Here is a 20,907-nt window from a genome sequence, read left to right on the forward strand (position 1 = left end):
TGTGGAGTGCCTGGCCCCTCCTCGTTCCCATGGTGGCATGCTGGCACCTATGGCCTCTGAGCCCAGTCCACATTTCCCCCTTTGTGGTGCCCTGGTGAGCCCCACCCGGAGGGTCTTTGCATCAGAGCCCCCCCTTCCCACTGGCCTGATGGCTCCTGCCCCCTGGGTGGGGAGAAGCTCCAGCGGGCGGTCTCGGGTTCCCCACTGCCGGCGGAGGATGGGACGGGATGCTTTCTGGGTTCCTTCCCGGATCCCCCTGCCATTGCTGGGCTTCCCTCCGCCTCCCCCGGGTGTCTCTCAAAAGGGAGCCCGGAAAAAAAATTGAAAAAGGGAGCCCAGGTTTCAAGATTGTTGTCCAAAAGTATAACTCAAAGCTTAAAGCTGATCATTTTGTCCTTGGTGGAGGCCACCTCCTTCTCCCAGGCAGTCACTGTCAGAACCCCTAGGTGATCGTCCTGGAGTGTGTCATCGGGGCCACAGGCACCCAGCGCTCCTCTGTAGACCCAGGTCACCGGCCGGGTTATTTAGAGCCCCGGGTGGTGGTCTGTTAGCCATGGGTCATCTCTCTAGGGATCAGGGCAGATACAGAGGGTGAGGTACGTGTGGTCCACTGGGTGGTGGTTCCTGGTCCCACCTAGGAAATCCTTTCCTTTGGGAGGTGGGGACCTCCTGTGGCTCCATGGAGAGGTCCGGGTCTGCCGCCCTCAGCCCAGAGGTGTCGTTCCCAGCAGCGTCTCCCAGGGTGCGTGTGTGCGTGCGAGCGTGAGTGTGTGTGCGTGAGTGTGTGTGCGTGCGTGCGAGCGTGTGTGTGTGTGTGTGTGTTTGCTCAGTCTCTGTAGCTGATGGGAGTGTGTGGAGAAGCAACCAGGGATGTTCTCTGTCCTCGGCACCTGTCAGCACCTGTACCCTGTTTCAGGCTGCTGTGAGCACCGGGCAGGGAGGTGGGGGATTGCTGAGGGTCCTGAAGGGACTCGGGGTCCTGGGCTGAGGGTGGGCTGGCCCATGGGGGGAAAGATAGAAGGTTGCAAGCACAGTCGTTGCTTGGACTCTGGTGAGGACGTCAGGAGAGCTTCCTGGAGGAGGAAGGGAGGCTGCTTCCAGGGAGAGTCCTGAACAAGCTGCCTGAGCCCTTCCCAACCCCTCCCGCCATGCTCTCTGTTCTAGACCTGGATAGGGGCCCACAGAACTGGTCTGCTGCCGAGCCAGGACTGCGCCGGTTCCCCACGAGGAGCCTCGGAGTCTAGTGTCCGGGAGGCCATTGAGTGGCTGACCTATGACCCAGTGGATCCCTGTCAGTCCGTGGTCCTGGAGGAAGAGCGGGAGGGCCCTGGCACCGGCCTCCCAGAAGCTGTGCTGCTAGGGGGGCTTGTGGTCCAGGGAGGGCAGCCACCTGCCTACCTGCCACAGGAGGACTGGGTCCCCGCGAGCCCCAACAGGCCAGCTCCCCCACGCTCAGATTGCAGCAGTGGTGACTACTGGGCCCTGGGCTGCCCCGGGGGGTGGTACCCCTCCACCTTCCCAGGAAACACACGGAGCTCTGGGCCCAGCCCAGCTTTGGCCTGTGACCTTTCTTGGGACCAGCAGAGCCTGGATGCCTGGCAAGGAAGTGGGCCTGTGGGAGTCGGTCACAGTGAGAGGCAGGTCCCTGCTGCACAGATCCCGTGAGGACCTCAGGGCCTTCTCTTCGCTCCTACCCTTTGCAGTCACCGGGTTGGATCTAGAACCCTGACTTGGCCAGCTGCAGGTTCTCTGAGAATGGAGACCCTGCACAGACACCCCGACTGGATGGAGGCAGGAAGGCAGGTGACCCCTCCTGCTTCCCCTCCCCTCCCCTCAGCAATCCACTGCCCAGCCCCCACTCCCTGGCCCACCACTTCCCTCCCTGCTCTCTGGCTCCATCAGGCCCCTCAGAGAAAGGGGGTGTTAGCCCCACAGCCTGTTCTGCCCTCACCCCCTTAAAGGGCCATCTTGCTCCCAGCAGACACAGATGAGGTGGTGCTGTGACCTCTTTCCCTGCCTTCCTGGGGTTACCTCTCCTACTGAGGTGACAAGAACTGGCTGCTGGCTGGGAGAGGGGCCCAGAGCAGGTGCAGGGGGCTGGGGTCTGTCTATTCTTGGGCTTTGGGAGGTGGGAGGTGTGGATGTTTGAAAGGGAGGACCAGATGGAGGCCGGTCCCTCTCTGGGTGCCCAGACGGAGAGGGCGCCTCTCCGTGGGGCTCTGGGGACCCCTGTGGTCTGCACAGAAAAAAGCACTTGTGTCCCCAGGCTCCCAAAGGCAAAGGCCCCCTCTGCCTCAGACAGGCATCCCCCACCCCTCTGTGTGCCTGTGGAGCCCCCGGGGTTTTGTGGGGAGCCTCAGCGGAGCCAGATCGTGGTCAGCAGGGGTGAGGCAGGACCCAGAAAGTATTTTTAGCATGTAGAGCGTGGGAGGGGTGTGGACGGAAGTGAGGTGCAGGCATCTTCAGTGCTAACCGAGGGTTAAAAAAAGTAGCGTTGACTCCACTTCCTGGAGCCCACCCCCGGGGAGCCCTGGGCTGGGGTATTATAGCAGCATCCTGTGGCTCCTGGGGCTTCACGGGGAACCTAGGCCACCTGCGTGTGACCAGTGACCCCCACAGCTGGGATGCCTCTTTTGTGTGGCCAGAGACACCGTCCCTGTGAGTCACACAATTTCTCTTCGTGGCACCCAGAGACCTGGCTTTGGGCTGGAGCTTGAGCGTGCAGCCCCTCGGAGGCTGTGTGATGGCAGCTGAGCCACGCCTGCCCCTTCAGCCCGTGGGACCAACAGTACCTTGTTGTGCTGCTGTGAGTTCACCCGAGCGAGTCACCTGCCCAGCTCCGTGCCCAGGAAATGCCAGCCTCCCCGTTTTGAGATGAGACAACCCTTGGAAACCGTGTGCCGAGGTCCGCTATACAGCAGAGCCAGCTTTGAAGACCTTGGGACGAGGACGTTGTAGAGCACTGGGCAGTGAAGGAGTGGAGAGCAGGTGACCGGGAACTGAAATCCTGATGTGGCTGGTGTCTCGAGGAGCTGGGTGCCTGGCGAGGCTGCAGCTCAAGTGTCCACCATGTGGCTAGCAGGGCTGTGGAGGGCCCGGAAGGCCAGATTGAGGGCAGTGAGGGAAGGGGACTCTCCCTGGTGAGGGAGGGTGTGCAATGGCTTCTCTTCCTCTGTTTTGTCTCTGCTTGTTTTTTGTTTGTTTTTTAAGATTTTTTAATTTTAAGTCATCTCTACACCCAACATTGGCCTTGAACCCACGACCCCAAGATCAAGAGTCCCATGCTCCAACTGAACCAGCCCCCTTTCTTTGTTTTTCAGTGTGGTGAAATTCACATAATGTTACCATAACTCTTTTAAAGTGTGTAATTCGGTGACATTTAGTACTTGCATAATATGGTCCAACTGTCCCTACTCCCAGAGGAAATCCCCTTCCCGTTAAGTGGTCATTCCCCACTGGGCCCTCTGTGTGCGCTGTCCTGTGCAGCCCCTGGCCTACTCCCTTTCTCTGTGGACTCACCTCTTCTGAGCATGTTGTATGCATGGAGTCATTCCCTCCACATAGCGCTTGGGAGTTTCACCCACTTTGCCGTATCAGTACCCAGCCCTGATGTGGCTGAGTGTGATTCCACTGTGTGCATGGACCCCTTCCGGGCGGCATTCGGGTGGTTTCCCCTTTTTCTCTGTTGCGAGCGGCGCTGCCGTGAACATTCACGTGAAAGTTTTTGTTTCAATACCTGCTTTCTTTGTTTTTGTGTATGTTCCTAGGAGTGGAATCGCTAGATCATATGGTAACTGAATGTTTACAGTTTTTGAGCAACCGCCAAACCGTTCTCCACAGTGACGTCACGTTTCCATCAGTAATGTACTCACGCTCCAGTTTCTCCACACCCTCACCAAGTATTGTTAGTGTCCTTTAAAAAAATTTTTTTTTGTTTTGTTTTTTAAGTTTCTTGAAGTAATCTCTACACTCGGCGTGGGGCTTGAACTCATGACCCTGAGATCAAGAGTCCCATGCCCGGGGCTCCTGGGTGGTGCACTTAGTTAAGTGTCCGACTCTTGGTTTGGCTCAGGTCATGATCTTGGGGCCGTGCGATCCAGTCCCGTGTCAGACTCCGCCCTCGTCACGGTCTGCTTGGGATTCTCTCTTCCTCTCCCTCTGCCCCTCCCACTTGTTCTCTTTCTCTCTAAACTTAGTAAATACACTCTTAAAAAAAGAAAAAAAAACCAGAGTCACATGCTCTTCTGAGTGAGCCAGCCAGGGGCCCCTTACATCTCCATTCTGACCGGTATAAAGTGGCACCTCAGTGTGATTTCGACTTGCATTTCCCGCGTGGTCGGTGATGGTGAGCATCGTTTCATGTGCTATTTTTGCCTATTTCTTAATCGAGTTGCTTGTCCTTGTGTTGTTGAGTCGGAGTTCTTTTTAGATTCTGGATACTAAACTCACAGCAGGTGTTCCATTCCCCAATAGTTTCTTAAATTCTGCATGGTGTTTGGTGTCATACACCATAGATCATTGCCTAATCCAACCCCAACAAACACATGAAAAGATGCTTAACCTCCTTAGACATCAGGGGAATGAAAATGAAAAGCACAGTGAGATGCCCCTTCACACCCACGAAAATGGCTATTATCTAAAAAATGGAAGCTAGTTTTAGTAAGGATGTGAAGAAATTGGAACTCTTGTGCACTGAGATGGGAAACGATAGCAGTGACAGTTACACCGCAACGTGGCTATTCACTTAAAAATGGTGAAAATGGTAATTTTATGTTATGTATATCTTACCATAATTTTAAAAATAAAAACTAATGAATGGAAAATTGAATGTTATGTATATATTATCACACCGTCAAAAAAATCTCCCTAAGAACTGGTCCTGAAAGAGTGACATATGTGATGGAGGAAGACCCTTGTCCCTGAGAGTGAGAAGGACTTTTCTCATGGACACGGCTACTCGAGACCAGACTTACGCACACACACCTAGCAGACCTCCCCCAGCAGAGGGGAACACGTCCCCCGTGCCCACCAGCATCTCTCCTTTTAGCACCCTACTTTCCTGGTCAAGTCACCCCACAAACCACTCTCAGTCACTGCTGTTTGCCATCTCTAGAATTCCTCCTTCCCCAGTGTCACGCACATGGGATTGTCCAGCATGTAGTTTATTCAGATCGTCTTCCGTCATTCGTAACATGCATGGAAGAATCATCCATGTCTTGGCGTGGCTCGACAGATCATTCCTTTCTGCCGATGAGTAGTGTTCCATCGCTCGCACGCGTGCATCCCCCTTGGTTCTCTGACCTGTGGAAGGGTATCCCGATTTGCTGGGCAGTCTTTGGCCACGTTGAAGGGCGATGCCGTACGTAACTGTAGGCTGGTCTTTGCCCGGATGCACGTTTTCAGAGCAGTTGTCTCAATTCCCGGGAATGTTGTTATTGGCTTCCACGGCGAGACCACGTGTAGTCTTGGAAGGAATTGCTAAAGCGTCTAAAGGAATGGCCAGAGCATTCTACCTGCCGCCGGCAACGGCTGTGAGCTCCTGCGGTTCTGGCGAGGGTTCTCCTGAAGACCGTGGCCGCCTGCATAGCTGTGCGGTGCTCACGCGTGGTTTCACTTTGCTTTTCCCTCGTGACCCGTGATGTGGAGCATTATTCTGTATGCCTGTTTGTCACCTGTAGACCTTGTGTGGTGAGGTGTGTATGCAGGTCTGTCCTCATATTTAATGGGGTTGTTGGTCCTCTTTTTCACTTTTGGAGTTTGTATATTTTGCGTACAAGTCCTTTATCAGGTGTATTTTCCAAACATTTTCTCCCCGTCTGTGGCTTTTCTTTCTGCTCTCTTTAGTGGATTTTTCACAGAGTAGATACTTAACCTTGTACGAAAGCAAACACCAGCAACTTTTTTTTCGCGGACTGGCTTTGGTATTTTAAAACTCATCACCGAACCCAAGGTCAGGTATGTTTTATTTTTTATCTTATTTTCTTTTTTTGCCCAGCAAGGGGCTTGAACTCGCAAGCCTGAGATCGAGACCTGAGCTGAGATCAAGAGTCGTGCATGTAACAGACTGAGCCGCCCAAGCGCACCTCCCAAGGTCATGTACAGCCATAACGTGCACAGCTCTGCATTCAAGAATTTATGTGTTTGGACCATTTTGAGTAAATTTTTGTGTAAGTTGTAAAGTCTGTCTTCACATCCCTTTTTTCCCCATGTGTTTTCTCATTGTTCTATCACCTTCTGTGGAACAGGCTTTCCTTTCATTATGGAGGTGCCTTGTCCCTTTGATGAATGAAGTGACTCTATTGGCATGGCTCCATTTCTGTGCCATCTGTGCTGTTCCTTTCATCTGTCTCTTCAGCATGACCACATTCTCTTCATTATCTCACCTTTATGCTGTCTTTGTGTTTTTCAAAGATTTTATTTTTTTATTTTTGTGTGAGAGAGAGAGCGAGCTCAAAAGAGCATGAGTGAGGGTGGGGGGAAGAGGGAGAAGCAGACTTGCCTTGAGCAGGGAGCCCGTGTGGGACTCGATCCCAGGACCCCGGGAGCATGACCTGAGCCGAGGGCAGCCGCTGACCCGGCAGAGACACCCAGATGCCCTATGCTAAGTCTTTGGATCCACAGACGAGGTCTTGAGTCTTACGTCTGCTAGTCTTGGTTGAGAAATAGTTGGTCAATATTTTTGATGGGAATTTGGGATTCCATTGAATCTGTAGATCAAGTTAGAAAGAATTGCCATCTTAACAATATTGAGTGCATTGCTCCTGGACAAGGAGTGTCTTAATGAAAAGAAAACCAGGAAGTCCCTCCATGTTTACAAATTAAATGTAACTTTGCTACATATCCTAAAGGTCAGAGAGGGACTCTCAATGGAAATTCTCAACCTTTTCTACGTCAGGGCTCACACACGATGGCCCTTTGTCTGTGAAGAGCACTCACTATCCTAACGTAGACAGGAGTTAAGGTTCCTATCAGAGCTCTGCGTGTCCCCACCACACCTGGCAGCCTTGGCCTGTGTCCCCCCCACCTCCTTCCAGCTGTCCTTTCTGGTGGCCCTGAGTTAAGGGGGTCAACATAGCCATATGGAGATGGGAAGCTCCCCACTCCTAGTGATGATGGTGCTATTGTCCCCACCGGTCTAACAACATGATTTCTGAGAGAATTACGACACAATCGCAGCTTCCTGACCTTCCTTAAGGTTTGAAAATCATCTTGTGAGTCATCTTTTAGAAAAACGGTTTCAACATGTGTTCTTTTTTCTGGAAAATAAATAGCCCCAATGGTCATTATGGCTTCCTGAGCACCTGCTCTTGGGAGACACCATCCTGGCTCTGTGTAGCATTCTCCCTCTTAAACTTCTAAACCAGGGTGTAGATAGAATGAGTCCCATTTTCTAGATGGTTAGACAAGGGCTCAGAGACGATATGAATGACAGAGGATTTTAGTGTCAGAAACCTAAGTGGGATCTCCAAACTGACTCCAGATCCCTTGTTCTTCTATACAGGGTACCATTTCCCTTTTACCTCTGGTCTTCTCGATCTGGAAACCTAGGAAGTATTAGGATTTTCTTGTTGTGTGGCCAACTGGAATGAATTCGGCTGCCCTTTTCACCTCTGCCCGTCATGATCATGAAGATAATTATCTCAGTGGAGGACCTTTGAGTAAGAGACTTAAAGATCCCTAGGAATAGAGATACTGTAATATTTTTCTGATATTAAAGTGACTGAAAGAACTATCCTTTTTTAATTGATGGAGGCTCTGGTCTGTTCCGAGTGTGCTGTAGGGTCAGAAATAGTATTTAAAAACACTCAGCCTCTTCTACAGAGTGAGACAATGCCTCTAAAGATTGCTAAAATATTCCCTTACCTCTGATTATTTACTTCCCAACCATCCTAGTGTTTCTATGTTAGGATTATGATTTCCATGGGGCAAAATTTGCAGAGAAAGAACTTAGTGTATCCAGGGGGACTTTCGTGTTGTGACAGTGAGCTTTCTGTTGTATTCTGTAGTCCAAGGGAATGGTGCCAGACATCTCTAAGATGTCTAGCAGTTCTAAAATTCTGACTGTAAATGATCTCTATGCTTCAGAGATTTGGGCAGGACAAGGGGAAGAGTCCAGAGACCGTGAACGCCTCTGTTACCTGTGTTGACCATGGAGCAGGTAACCTTCTGTAGGGGTCCTTTGGATTTCTTTGTACTATGTGAAAGGTGCTTTCGTCTCAAGTTCCTCCATTTGGTAGTGATGATAAGGATAAGAGTAATTTTTATCTCCTACCATCTGTGGGCCCTGATCTTGGCCTCCCAGGGAAGCTATCCTTTAACATTTTGCCCAGCTCAAAATGACCGGGCAAACCCTCAAAGCATGGGCCCTATTTCTGCCCCCAGCACATACTGTCCATCTGCTTCGAAAAGAAAAAGAGAACCAAAAAATGCCATTGCCAACATCAAGGTAAGAACACAAAAGAACCTCTCTGGCTCCCGTAAGATTAAAGCCATACTGACTTGTACATACTGAAAACATAAGAAAAAGTCTGTCGCTTTCTGGAATCTTCTTCCTCCTCGTGATATGTAACTCTGGACGTAACACAAAACAGAACAAATACACAATCCTGCCCCAAATGTTCCTTCCTTGGAGCACTCCCTTCTTTGTGAAGATCATGTGTCCCAGGCAGCTGTCCTGACTTGGGTTTGAATAAAACTCTCTTCCTTTCTCTCTAAAATGTTTTAAAAGTTCATTCATTTAGTGTCGACAATAACAATGTTTTCTATTTAAGTGAAAAATAAATGTTCCTGGTTCACAGCTGTGACAGCACAGAAGGCCAGCTGTCCTTCATCGTGGCCCCTTCCCTGCAGAACCAAGCATGTGTATATAGATTCCAGCACAAATGGGCTCATCCTAGAAGGATGCTTTGAAGGTCTGAGAAGCACTATCCACTCCATGGGTGAGACCAGAAGGCGAAGCTATTCCCGCTTGGAGCATTCCTTTTTGGGCTTAAAATTGCCTTGGAAACGCATGAAAGCATTGCGTTTCCTAAAGCCCAAGGCTGGAACAGTCTGAGAGCAGATGACCTTGCCAGGAACCAGGCACACCCCAGCAGGGAGGGTTGGTGCAGAAGGGAAGGGGCAGGGCTCTGAGGGTGGTCTGCAGCTAGTGGGGTCCGCGTGTGCGTGCGTGTGTGTGCGTGCGTGTGTGTGGCCCTGCCCACGATCCCACTCACGCCTGCGCAGGGCACTGCGCCAAGGACGCGCCTCCTGGACCCCCTGCGCTCCCAGAGTTGCGAGTCAGGGGGGCGCATGCCCGGAATTCAAGGGGCTGGAAGCACCACAGTCCCCAGCCAATCAGCGCGTGGGGGTGGAGCCACGTCTCTGTGGGCGGGCCCGGAGCAGCCTAGGACGCAGACCGGGAGCCAGAGAAGGGGAGCTCTGAGAGAGTCGACCTGGGGAGTTCCTGGCTGAGGGAGTGTGTGCTGTGTGCCTGGGTGGGGGTCCGGGAGTAGGGGCACCCCGGGTGGGAGGCGGGGTTCTGGAAGGGCGCGTGGAGAGAGTTCCTCGTGGAGACTCGGGTGAGTTTTCTTTTTCCCTTGCAAGTCTCTTCTGCCCAGTCTCCGTCACCTGGCCGTATGCCCCAGACCCAGGAACTCCAGGGCGCCCGCTCAGCAGAGCTTTTGTGGGATGGGTCGCAGACATTCCAGGGTTTCCCGTGTTCCCCAGCAAGAGCGAGAGTAAGGACCGCACGGTCCCCAACTTCAATGGGGTGCCCCCTGTCCCCCGACACAGTGCAGGTGATGGACCTTGAGCAGTACCCCGAGTTCAGCAGGGTGTTCCCTGTTCCCTCAGGCACAGGTGTGGCGGTAAGAAGCCCCAGAGCCGTTTGGGGGCTTCGGCATTGTGCGCCCCGTCCCCCGGGGACAGTGGGAATGGGCTGTGAAGATAATTACTATTTAAAGAAACAAGTCTGTGTTTCCCCTTCGCCCAGAAACCGCAGCAGGTGTGCAGGCTTTAGGTCCGAGGAGCCGCCTTCTCCCCGGCTGACAGCACTTCTCTGCTCTGGCTCCACGAGACCCGAGGTTTTGAGCGTCGGCATCTGAGTCAGCGAGGCCGCTGGACACGGGACGCCGGCGTTCAGAGAACGCGGCAGGTCCGTTTGGCGAAATGTCATCTCCACGTCGGGACTGGAGGTAAAACCTCTCATTAAGCCACCATCTCCTGGGCTTTTGTCTTTGCTCTAGTTGAGCCATGAAGTAAAACTGAAGTAATAGTTGTCAGCGCTCTGGGTTTGCTGAAAGAGGTACTTAGTTTCTGAGCAGGGAGAACGTTGCAGGGCATCCCATTTTCCCTGTTCCTTTATTGCTTATGAATGTATTTTGAACAGCTGATTCCTAGAAACACTCTTTTATTAGAAAGGGAAGGTGAGATTTACTCTTTGTGTATTTTTAAGTTATACTTTGTTCCTCCATCTCACAGTGTTTGTTCAGTTGGGCCTAAGATGTGGTTGAGTGGCCACCATTTAGAGTTAGGTGGCTTTTTGTCGTCAGATACAGACTTGGATGATGTCTTGTCATTTGTCAAAGGTGATGTTTCATCACTAATTAGTCTTTTCATCCAAAGAGTTACAATTGGGGTCGAGGGAAAATTCAAAATTATTGAAAGCAGCCTTTTCCTGTTTAAAAGTTGAGCTTGACTATCTAGCTTTACTAGATGTATCATCTCGGTATTTTGAGGTGCCATATTCTCTCTGTCGTTTCCTTGGTGGTGGAGTCAGAAGGCGAGTCTTCGGGAATTCCTCTGGATAGAGGCATGCTGGTGGCTTCAGGGGGCTTGGCGTCAGGAGCCCTGGGCTGAGTTCTGGAACTGCTTGCCTGACGCTGGGTGAGTCAGGTTATCCCACAGAGTTTCTGTTTCCTCCTTATGAGATTGCTGGAAGGTGAAATAAGTCAAGCAGAGAAAGGCAATGGTCTCACTCATTTATGCAGCATAAGACATAGCAGGGAGATCAGTAGGAGAAGGCAGGGAAGAATGAATGGGGAGCTTAACAGAAGGGGGAATGAATCACAAAAGACTATGGACTCTGGGAAACAAACTGAGGGCTTCAGAGGGGAGGGGGTGGTTGATTGGGATGGGCTGGTGATGGGTGTTAAGGAGGGCACATATTGCGTGGGGCACTGGGTGTTAGACGCAAACAATGAATCGGAACATTGCATCAAAACCTAATGATGTAGTGTATGGTTACTAACATAACATAATAAAAAATTTAAAAAAAGAAAAAGAAAAAAAAAGAAATTGCTGGAAGGTCATCTCTGTGGAAAGGCTTTTTACACAGAAACTGTTCTGACTAATGAAGAGCAACTAAAAATGAGGTGATTTGAGCTGTATGATTCTGTAAATAATAATTTAAAACTCCCTGTCCTAGGGATACGGTATGTCATTGCACACGGAGGCCTGAGAAAGCTGCAATGAAAGATTGAGATCTCAGAGCACGTTCATGTTCCATGGATACGTCACTTAACAGTTTGCACAGGTAGGCAGGTAAGTGGAGAGAAATATGACAGAAGGGGAGAGAAGGTGTGAACCATTCATTAGGTAGCCTTCTCCCTTTCTCAGGAAAGCCTTGGGCCAGTGTCATTTTGGAAGAAGAGGGGGAATCCTGGAGCTCTGCAGCAGACAGGGGAGTTCCAGGTCTGGGTAGAGGTGACGGGTCCCAGAGGAGAGCTGAGTGCATTCTGCAGCAGGGTGTGGGCAGGGCCAGCTCCAGGGGTGGCTGTGGGTCTCCCATGTGACCGTTGTGACAGGTGAGGGCTGCAGGCAGGTTCCTGGCTGAGGACAGGTGAGGCACAGATGGAGAGCTGGCCGAGCCCCTTCTTCAGGGCCACCAGTCTCAGCCAACACACACAGCCTCATCGTTTGTCCCTGTCACTCCGATTCAGACTGTCAGAGTTGCCAGGCCGAGATGTTTGGTGGTGCTTCTTTCCTTGCATGCGTGAGAAGTTTCAAACCTGAGGTGATGGACATGATGGGTCCTCAGAACATCTGTTACTCTTTTATTTCCTGCTCTACTTTCGATCAGTGAAGTGAATTGGACCTGCTAGTGGAAGGGGCTATCTGTGCCTTTTATTTCCTGTTTTAATTAAACAATGGAAAAACAGTCTTCTGAAATATTAAAGGAATCCTTTGTGGGTGTTCATGTTTTTCTCTTCTGTGAGCCACATTCTGATATTAGAAATTATTTATTAAAGTGAAACAGCCTCAGAGCTGTCACAGGGTCTGGTGGCCTTTGTGAGAGGGAGAAAGGGAGAAGGAGTGTGGGTTCTTTAGGAGCTCAGGGAGTGGTTTATTGTGCTCCCAAAAGAAATGGAGCCTCCTGTTAGCTTTCCCGGGAGGGGGGCGGGGGGGCTGCTTACCTGGAGGCCCATCCTGGGCTCTGGAAGCTTGACCTGGTGAGTCACTTGCGACTTGAGCTGGGGAATTGATGAAGAAACAGAATGAATGCTGGGGGTTGCCTGTATCCTTTGGACGCAGACAACTCCATGTAGCAAAGGAACTCTTCACCCCTGAGGTGTGTCAGGATCCCTGAGGGTGTGGGCTTTGCTTCATGGGCTGAGGTTGTGTCTTCATCCTTATCTGGACCAGAGTCATGTTGTCTGGCTGTGGAGATCCTGACCCTTAGGTGACTGTGTCATTATTATTATTGTTCTTTTAAGAAAGCAATATAGGAATTGACTTTGAGATACACATAGCAAAAGGAAAACACAAGGTCAAATATATACGTGATGATTGAACTTGTGGTGTCTCTCACTGGTGTGGGTCTTGTAGGGCTGCCAGAATGAGAAAGACCAAGGAATTCTATGTGGATAGAAGTGTGCTGGGCACAGGGAGTGTTTTATTCCATCATTTGACTTTTCTCTCTGATGGGAAAATAGAGTGGTGTCTGGAGCTTGGTTTCTGATATTGGAAGGCCTGGGAGGCCAGTGAATTGAAAGAGCAGCGTTCATGCTGACATGGTGCTCAGTGCCCAGTGAGCGAAGGTTAGACACTTGGACTGGGAAGTGTTGGTGTTCAGGGAGGACGTTATCCGAGTTTGCAGCACATCGAGTCACTTGGCTGGTCTGCCTAATCGGGCCAGTTTCTGCCTTTCTAAGGGCAGCTTGAAAGTGGCTTGCAACCCTAGGGCATTTGCGGAATGGTCTGCATGGGACCCCTGTGTGGGCCAGTGTGGACACAACCTGGGAATTCCAGAGCTAATGATGAGCACGTTTGTGAGGCTGGAGATTGCTTCTCTGTGAGAAAGACTGAGCTGGAGTGGAAAGAAGTCTCTGTGTTTTAGGACTCACTGAGCGGGTCCCAGCCTGGCAGGGTGGTCGGGTCAGATGTCTGTTTCCCAGGACCTTGGCCAGAGGGAGATTTGGACCCTGGGAAGCGTCTCTGCTCAGCTTTCCCGGGTGAGCACCTCAGGCAAGGGGAGGAAGGTGTCTGGTTTCAGGTTTCGAGTGCAGGTGTATTCCTTGTATGGCTCCCTTTCCTGATGGTGTTCAGGGTGCAGGAGGTGGGTGGACCCCTTGTCCCGGGCATCCCGGCTGTGCAGGAGCCCTGGGGCACCTTTTAACCTGGGGATTTGGAGCACGACATTGGGGGGGGGGTCGGTGGCGAAGCCATCAGTTTATGCCTCAGTTTCTTCCCTGCCGAGATGGAGTGGAGACTCTAAGTGCTATGGAAACATAAAGCAGGAGACAGGGCTGGGGGTGCTGAAGGGGAGGTGGGGGTGGTGTTCGCTATTCACATAGGGGTCAGGTGGTACTTCACTAGGAGGGTGATACTTGAGTCAAGATCTAAAGAAGGTGAGTGAGATCACATCGAGAGCATTGTAAACTGAAGGGAAAGCATGTGCAAAGGCCCCGGGGCAGGAGCATACCAGGTGTACGCAGGAGCAGCAAGAAGGCCCTGTGGCCACAGCAGACAGCTTAGGACATGACCTCAGGGAGGTGACAGAGTGTAACAGAAAGTCATTGCAGGCCCGTGACCCCATGGGACCCTGTCTCACTGGGCCATCCTGGCTGCAGGGTTGAGAACAGATGACAGAGTGTTGAGGATGGGCAAGGGAGGTCAATGATGACGCTTTTCTAGGAACTCAGGCAAGGGATGGGCTCCAGCGTGGACCAGACAGGTGGCCTTGGAAGGAGTGGTTAGTCCTATTCTGGGTACATCTTAATGATGGAGCTCACAGGGTTTGTTGACAGCTTAGATATCGGGGATGGGAGAAAGGAGGAACTGGGGTAACTCCCAGCTGTTGTGGGTTGTCCTGAGCGAGGGGAAGGAGGGGGTTTCTGGGGGTAGGAGGTAGTCCGTGTGCCGCATGCTGAGGAAGGTGCCTTTCCCGGTGGATCTGCTGAGGTCTGTGTCCGGGAGAACTTTGCAATGTCCTCCCTCAGCAACGTTCAAGTACAGGTATCCCCCACTTTTTAAAAGTTCATGGGAAGACACTTGGCTTTTTGGAAAGATCTCCGTTATAACCTGGTTTCACTAATGGGAAGAAACCTGAAGAGGATTTCCCTCTTCTGAAAAAAGTCGAACAGTGAGAATCGCGTTCAGCATCTGTTTTGGGGAGAAGCACGACAGAGGTGGCGTGCACCCCAACCAGCTCCTTCCTGGGAACCGCTCTCCGCATCCAGCCACCAGCACTTTGAATTGTGTCTGTGAGCCTCTGCTGTGCTTTATCTTCATTTATGCTGGGCCTCCATTAGAAAGTTGTGTCCTGAAGCCTAAGAAAAGCCAAAGAGAAGGGATTTTGGAGTCTGAGCACGCTCTCTTAAGTTTTCCGTATAAATTAACGGTAGTTCCTTCTTTACACCATTTCTGCTGTGCAAGTTTTCCCAGGAGCACTGTACTTTCCAAGAGCAGGGAAACCTATACCCCATCCTGCGGGGTTAGCTTTAGTCTCCATGCTGCACAGAATATTCCATGACTGTCGGATTTTCTCACTCAGACATTGAGACTTTGACCACTTTCACCTGTTTCTACCACCCCATCCCCGAATCTGGCACCTACCAATCTGCTCTCGGTATCTATGCGTTCAGTATTTGTTTATTCCACGTGGAATGTACATGAGAGCACAGCACCATCATCACTAAGAGTGGGAAGCTTCTAATTTCCATACGGCCGTGTTGACCCCCTTAGCTCAGGGCCACCAGAAAGGACAGCTGGGGGGGGGGCACAGGCCAAGGCTGCCAGGTGTGGCTGGGGCAGGCAGAACTCTGACTTAAGGCTCAACTCCTGTCTGGGTTATTATAATGCTCTTCACAAATAAAGTGCCATCGTGTGTGAGCCCTGATGTAGAAAAGGTTGAGAATTTCCATTGCGATTCCCTCTCTGACGTTTAGGATATGTAGCAAAGTTACATTTAATTTTTAAACATGGAGGGACTTCCTGGTTTTCTTTTCATTATGACTGTGGCTCAATTACCCTGTGCTCTAAGAATAGAATCTAGTTAATTTCAGTTTTTAAAATTTGAAGACTTGATTCATGGTCCAACATATCGTCTATTTGGGTAAATAGTCTATGACCACTTGAAAATAATGTGTTCTGCACTTATTAGGTAATATTCCACATAGGCCAATTAGGTCACATTTGTGACCAATGATTTGTCTGCTTTTTCTATCAGATATTGAGAAAGGTATGTTAAAATCTGCAAACAGTGCTACTCTATTCAGCATTGCATTGGAGAATCTACCCAGTGTTGTAAGGAAAGAGAAACAGAAAGTATAAGAATTGAGGGGGTAATTGTGACTATTCACAGATAATATGATTGTGTACATAGAAAATCCAAAATAGTCTATAAATACCCTATTAGAATTAAAAATGGAATTTAGAAATTTGAGGTGGATTGTAGCTTCACATTGGACAGCTTCTTTTTTTTTTTTTTTAAAGATTTTATTTATTTATTAGACAGAGACAGAGACAGCCAGTGAGAGAGGGAACACAAGCAGGGGGAGTGGGAGAGGAAGAAGCAGGCTCATAGCAGAGGAGCCTGATGTGGGGCCCGATCCCAGAACGCCGGGATCACGCCCTGAGCCCAAGTCAGAGGCTCAACCACTGTGCCACCCAGGCGCCCCACATTGGACAGCTTCTGAAAGAAAATGTAGAACCCGTCAATCTTGGGGTAGGACATAGGGTGCACTAACCATTTAAAAGAATTCAGTGGGACTTCGTAAAAATGTGACATTTTTCCTTATCTCATGACCATTAAGAGAATGAAAAGGTGAGCCGCAGGCTGGGAAGTAAAGATTCTCAATACACACACTGACAAAGACTTGTCAATAAAGAATTCCTACTCATCAACCATAAAAAGACAGTCTCTTTAAAAATGAATACTTCACAAAAGATTAACTGATGGCCGATAATAACAGGAGAGGGTGCTCCACAGTATTATTTTCAGGAACATCCAGGCCTTTCCTAAAACAAAACGTACACACAAACCAGTATTCCCTAGATGGATGACATCCTTACTTCTGAGGACAACTTGGAGAATAGACGAGCATCCAAGTCAAGTGATGGAATTCCTGACGCTCAGAGGATGGACAATTGACCTAAGTTGGGGCTGAAGATCTCAAGCTACAGTACAGTTTCTAGGCATAATTTCGTCCTCTGAAGGCAGAGAACTACCATGCCACATCATATACCACACAGGTTGCTTACCAACCCCTACCATAAAGGAAGAAGGTCAGAAAGAGATAAGACTGGTAGGAAATAGCAAAAATCACATGTGGGGATTATCCTGAAACACACTGGCCACATAACTAGTGTAAGGAAGCGTAGGGAACTGACATGGACGGAGACTCAAGAGGTACTTCTTTGGGAAATGCTGTCTGAAATCGTCACATTGGTACCAGCTAATGAGGGCTCTGAGCATACCCTAGGGTTTGCTCACAAGGGTCTGCAACACGGTCGCCGAGGACTGAAACTCTTCAAGACCTCAAAGCTTACCTGATTGACTATTGGACTAAGAGATTCCCATGTTCTGAGAACAGATACCAACTAATTGAAATGTTCACCTGGGCTCTCTCAGAGGCCCTACAAGAAGCTGAACCATTCACTGAAAATCAATTACACACATACACACACACAACCTACCATTTGTCTAATTCACCAATTACTTAAACATCCAGGATTCTTCCTACCTTTTCTTTTCCAGATTGGTATTTGTACTCACATGAAATGTCATCATTTCTAATTAACACTGATGTCAAGGTAGGGTTGCATTGACACAATATTCACAGAATGGAACTTCCCTGTTGTAGTTTTCAATATAGTGTTTTTTAAAGTTCATACATATTTTAGGTTTTTGGTAACTCATACGGGAGAAAATCAGGCATTGAAAAACCCTAAATACTGACAATGAGTTTTAAGCCTAGAGAACAAAAATTGTCAAATTTCATAGATAATAAGGAATGAAAGGGAAAGCATGGAAGTTGTAGTCTAATAATTTTACACATATGCATCCTCTATTATTCTACTACTGAGGGGCATGTTTTATTACCACTGTATATGCATAAATTATTTTCCATGTGTGCCTGCACAGGTATAATGAATGTACTACAGTAGAATGAAATGTCTGGGAACTACTTGGCGGCATCTATAATGAACAATTAAATTTTGTTCTTATATTTGGTGAACTTCCACTGTCAGTCCCTTTAGACAATGGACCATAAACAGAAGGGGGAATGAACCATGAGAGACTATGGACTCTGGGAAATAAACTGAGGGCTTCAGAGGGGAGGGGGGTGGGGCATTGGGATAGGCCGGTGATGGGTATTAAGAAGGGCACGTACTGCATGGAGCACTAGGTGTTATACACAAATAACGAATCATGGAACTTTACATCAATAACTGAGGATGTACGGTATGGTGACTAACATAACATAATAAAAAATTATTATTAGAAAAAAAATAAAAAATAAACGTTAAAAAAAAAAACCAATACAGCTTTTCCATTTCAAGAACAATCACAATTGAAAAGAAACTAACTTCCAATTCCTAAAGCAACACACAGACCGAGTTCCATTTCACTCCCCTTCATTCACATTCTCTGTGCGTTCTAAGCTATTTCCCTACCTCCTTTCCCACTGAGCAGGGAGCCCAATGCCAGGGTCGATGCCAGAATCCTGGGATCATGACCTGAACAGAAGGCAGACGCTTAACTGGCTGAGCCACCCAGAAGCCCCACCCATGTTTTTCTTAAGCAAAAGGACACTTTATCATGATGACTTCACATGACTTCACATGGTACCAGAGACCTGCACTTTGCCTCTAGGAGGTTGGAGATGAAGGCAATTGCAAACTCTGACGGTGGTTTCCCACAATGACCTGCCTGGTGACAGTGAGACCCTTATGAGCCACGAGAGGGGGCTGTAACCTCAGCTGTGGTTGGGCTGGCACAGAGAACCAAATCCATTTCCCTGGCTGATGTCTCTGGGGAACAGATGCCCCACACTGTGAATGAGTTCCTGCCACTGAGCTGTCCAGAAATGGCCATCCTCAGGAAGAATGATGATCAAGGACAATGCCAGAAGAGACCTCATCTGTCTCTTTTATCGTTTCATATTGTGGACAGTGGACAACTGCCTACAAGTCCCGAGCTACCTTAATCTCATCTGTGAATGACCCAGAGGTTTTACAAAACACTTAAGATTTTGTCCTCACAATTGCCCAAATATTCACATATAGATAAGTAAGAGTGCAATCAGTTCCTTAATTTTAAATGTAAATATGTGATTAAATTCTTATTTTTAAAAAAGATTTATTTATTTATTTTAGAGGGAAGAGAGAGAGAGAGCACAAGCAGGAGGGGCAGGAAGAGGGAGAGAGAATCTCAAGCTGACTCTACACTGAGCCCCCAACCTAGGCAGGGCTCAATCTCATGACCCTGAGATCATGACCTCAGGTGAAACCAGGAGAGGGATACTTAACCAACTATACCACCCAGTTGACCTAATAAATTCTTTCTTTAATTTCATCCATAACCAACTGCTATGGGGTCACGGAGCTAATAATTAGGTACAGTCTAATCTTTAGCATGAATATAGAGGAGGACAACCAAATTCTACCAAACTTCTAAGGTGCTGAAGGGTGACAAAAATCTCAAATCCTCTAAGACACTCTTCAGTTTATATCCACAGGTTTTAACGATGTGCTCAAACAATTTTAAAAAGTTATCTCTTTTTAATAAAACATACATGGTTTACTTAAAGTCAGCTAGACTTTGCATTTAAGTTCCAAATGGTTTTGTCTTTACCAGGATAGTTAAAATCATCACCACAGAAAAATGGAAGGAAGTTGTTGGGTGGTTGTACCCGTTTCTCATAGATCGGTAAGTTCCAGCTTCATTTATCATATTTAGCCTGAAGAGATCACCTACTTCCTGTTACACACCTTCTTACATTTGAATTTTCTCAGTTATTCCCATACCAGTTAGATTCCATCCTGAGAGTTACAGGGAGAACTGGCAAAGGACTCTGGGTGTCCTGAAGAGAGAGGGAATGAGCTGCTGTTAACACTTTGCAGTCCAGGCCACGTGCCCTGCTGCCGCCTTACACTGAACCAATATTTCTCACACAGAAGTGCTGAAGAAATGATGCAAGTTACAAAGGACTAGATCTTCCTACATAAGTTCAAACACAGGTCAAACAAACAGTTGTTTATGAACTCACATCTGGGTGACAAGGCTAGAGTTACAGTCAAAAATTATAGTCACAAGTAAAAATGATATCAAAACACAAATTATAACAAAGTCACCATCAAAGGGAAGAGAAAGATATGGAGTTGGATAGAGGCCATCTGAGGTTCTATCCAGGTTCCTTAACAAGGGTGTCAATATATGGACCCTTCACTTTTTTATTCTTTATTATTTTTTCTCAAGAAATACATTTATTTAGATTCTCTTGGTCGCACACAGATATGAATATGTCTAATGAATATCATATTATACATCACATTACTGTCATTTATGTATCTACGGCTGGAAAAAACCCCACTACATTGGTTATACATAGTCTTAGAAGACAGTCCAGCTTAGGTCCTCAGTGAAAGCTTGTTGAGTGAAATAACAGCACTGCCAAATGATTGTCTAGTCCATATTTAAACCTGCAATCTCTGATAAATCTACAGATCCCTTCATGATGTTGAATGTTCACCATTGTGGTGTTACAGGATTTGTGTCCCCTCAGTGCCCGGGTTCTTGGTCATGCTGCTTCCAAGAATGAAGAGGTAGACCAGACAAAGAGTGGTAGGCATCAGAGCAAAGTTTATTGAGCAAGAGTACAAAGCTCCCAGAGAGGAAGGTGACACAAGTGGGTTGCACCCAGAGTTTCTAAGTTTATGGGTTTTTATAAGCTCTTTTGTGGAACTTAAGCAAGCAGGGTGTGCTGAGTTGTGCCAATCAGGGCCTTGGTCACATATCTGTCTCCTTATTAGGTTCATGTCCACTTGCTGATGGTCTTTCCCCCCCCCCTAACATCTGGGGGCTTAGATCTTAACTGTCCCTTGTCCATGATATTGACAAATGCTTTTGTGGTTAATAGCCTTATTTTGGGATGTTTTGCAGAAGTCATTCCTGCAAAGACTGCAGAGCAGAATGTCCGTGTTGTCCTGTCTAAGCTGCAGAACAGGATGTCAGTGCTATTTTATTTTAACTGTCCTGACTCCATATTTTCTTGTTGGGGACCCTGACCCTGACTACCTGTCCAACTAACTCCTAACATTCCCCCCTCTGAAGAAGTGACCCTAATTGCCAGTAGGGAAAGGGGGCCATGACTAGTCTAACTGCTTCCTTCTGGTCGGGGGCGTTGCTGAAGAATCGTAGTCAGGGTTTCATCCCCAGAGGTCTGTCCAAAGGTCCTCGGTAGAAGTCGGTTCGGTAGGGGC

General features: G+C 48.5%; 1 protein-coding gene across 6 annotated transcripts in view; it reads left to right on the forward strand.

The window, feature by feature from the left end:
- IL9R (interleukin 9 receptor) overlaps positions 1 to 20,366 on the forward strand; it is a 28,196-nt gene extending 7,830 nt beyond the window's left edge. For 2 of the 6 annotated variants that reach the window (XM_045784389.2, XM_087854418.1), the window contains exons 8-10: positions 1,165 to 10,175; positions 10,760 to 10,866; positions 11,408 to 12,317. In XM_045784389.2, coding sequence (XP_045640345.2) covers positions 1,165 to 1,665 — 501 coding nt within the window. In that variant the 3' untranslated portion in view covers positions 1,666 to 10,175; positions 10,760 to 10,866; positions 11,408 to 12,317. Of the gene's footprint in view, positions 1 to 1,164; positions 10,176 to 10,759; positions 10,867 to 11,407; positions 12,318 to 19,282 lie in introns of those variants that run through there. The other 4 variants (XM_087854403.1, XM_087854395.1, XM_087854398.1 and 1 more) reach the window with 4 other exon arrangements.
- Positions 20,367 to 20,907: the final 541 nt, after the last annotated feature.

Source organism: Ursus americanus, chromosome 2 (genome assembly GCF_024610735.1).
Source record: "Ursus americanus isolate L20-20 chromosome 2, mUrsAme1.1.p, whole genome shotgun sequence".
Lineage (NCBI taxonomy): Eukaryota > Metazoa > Chordata > Mammalia > Carnivora > Ursidae > Ursus > Ursus americanus.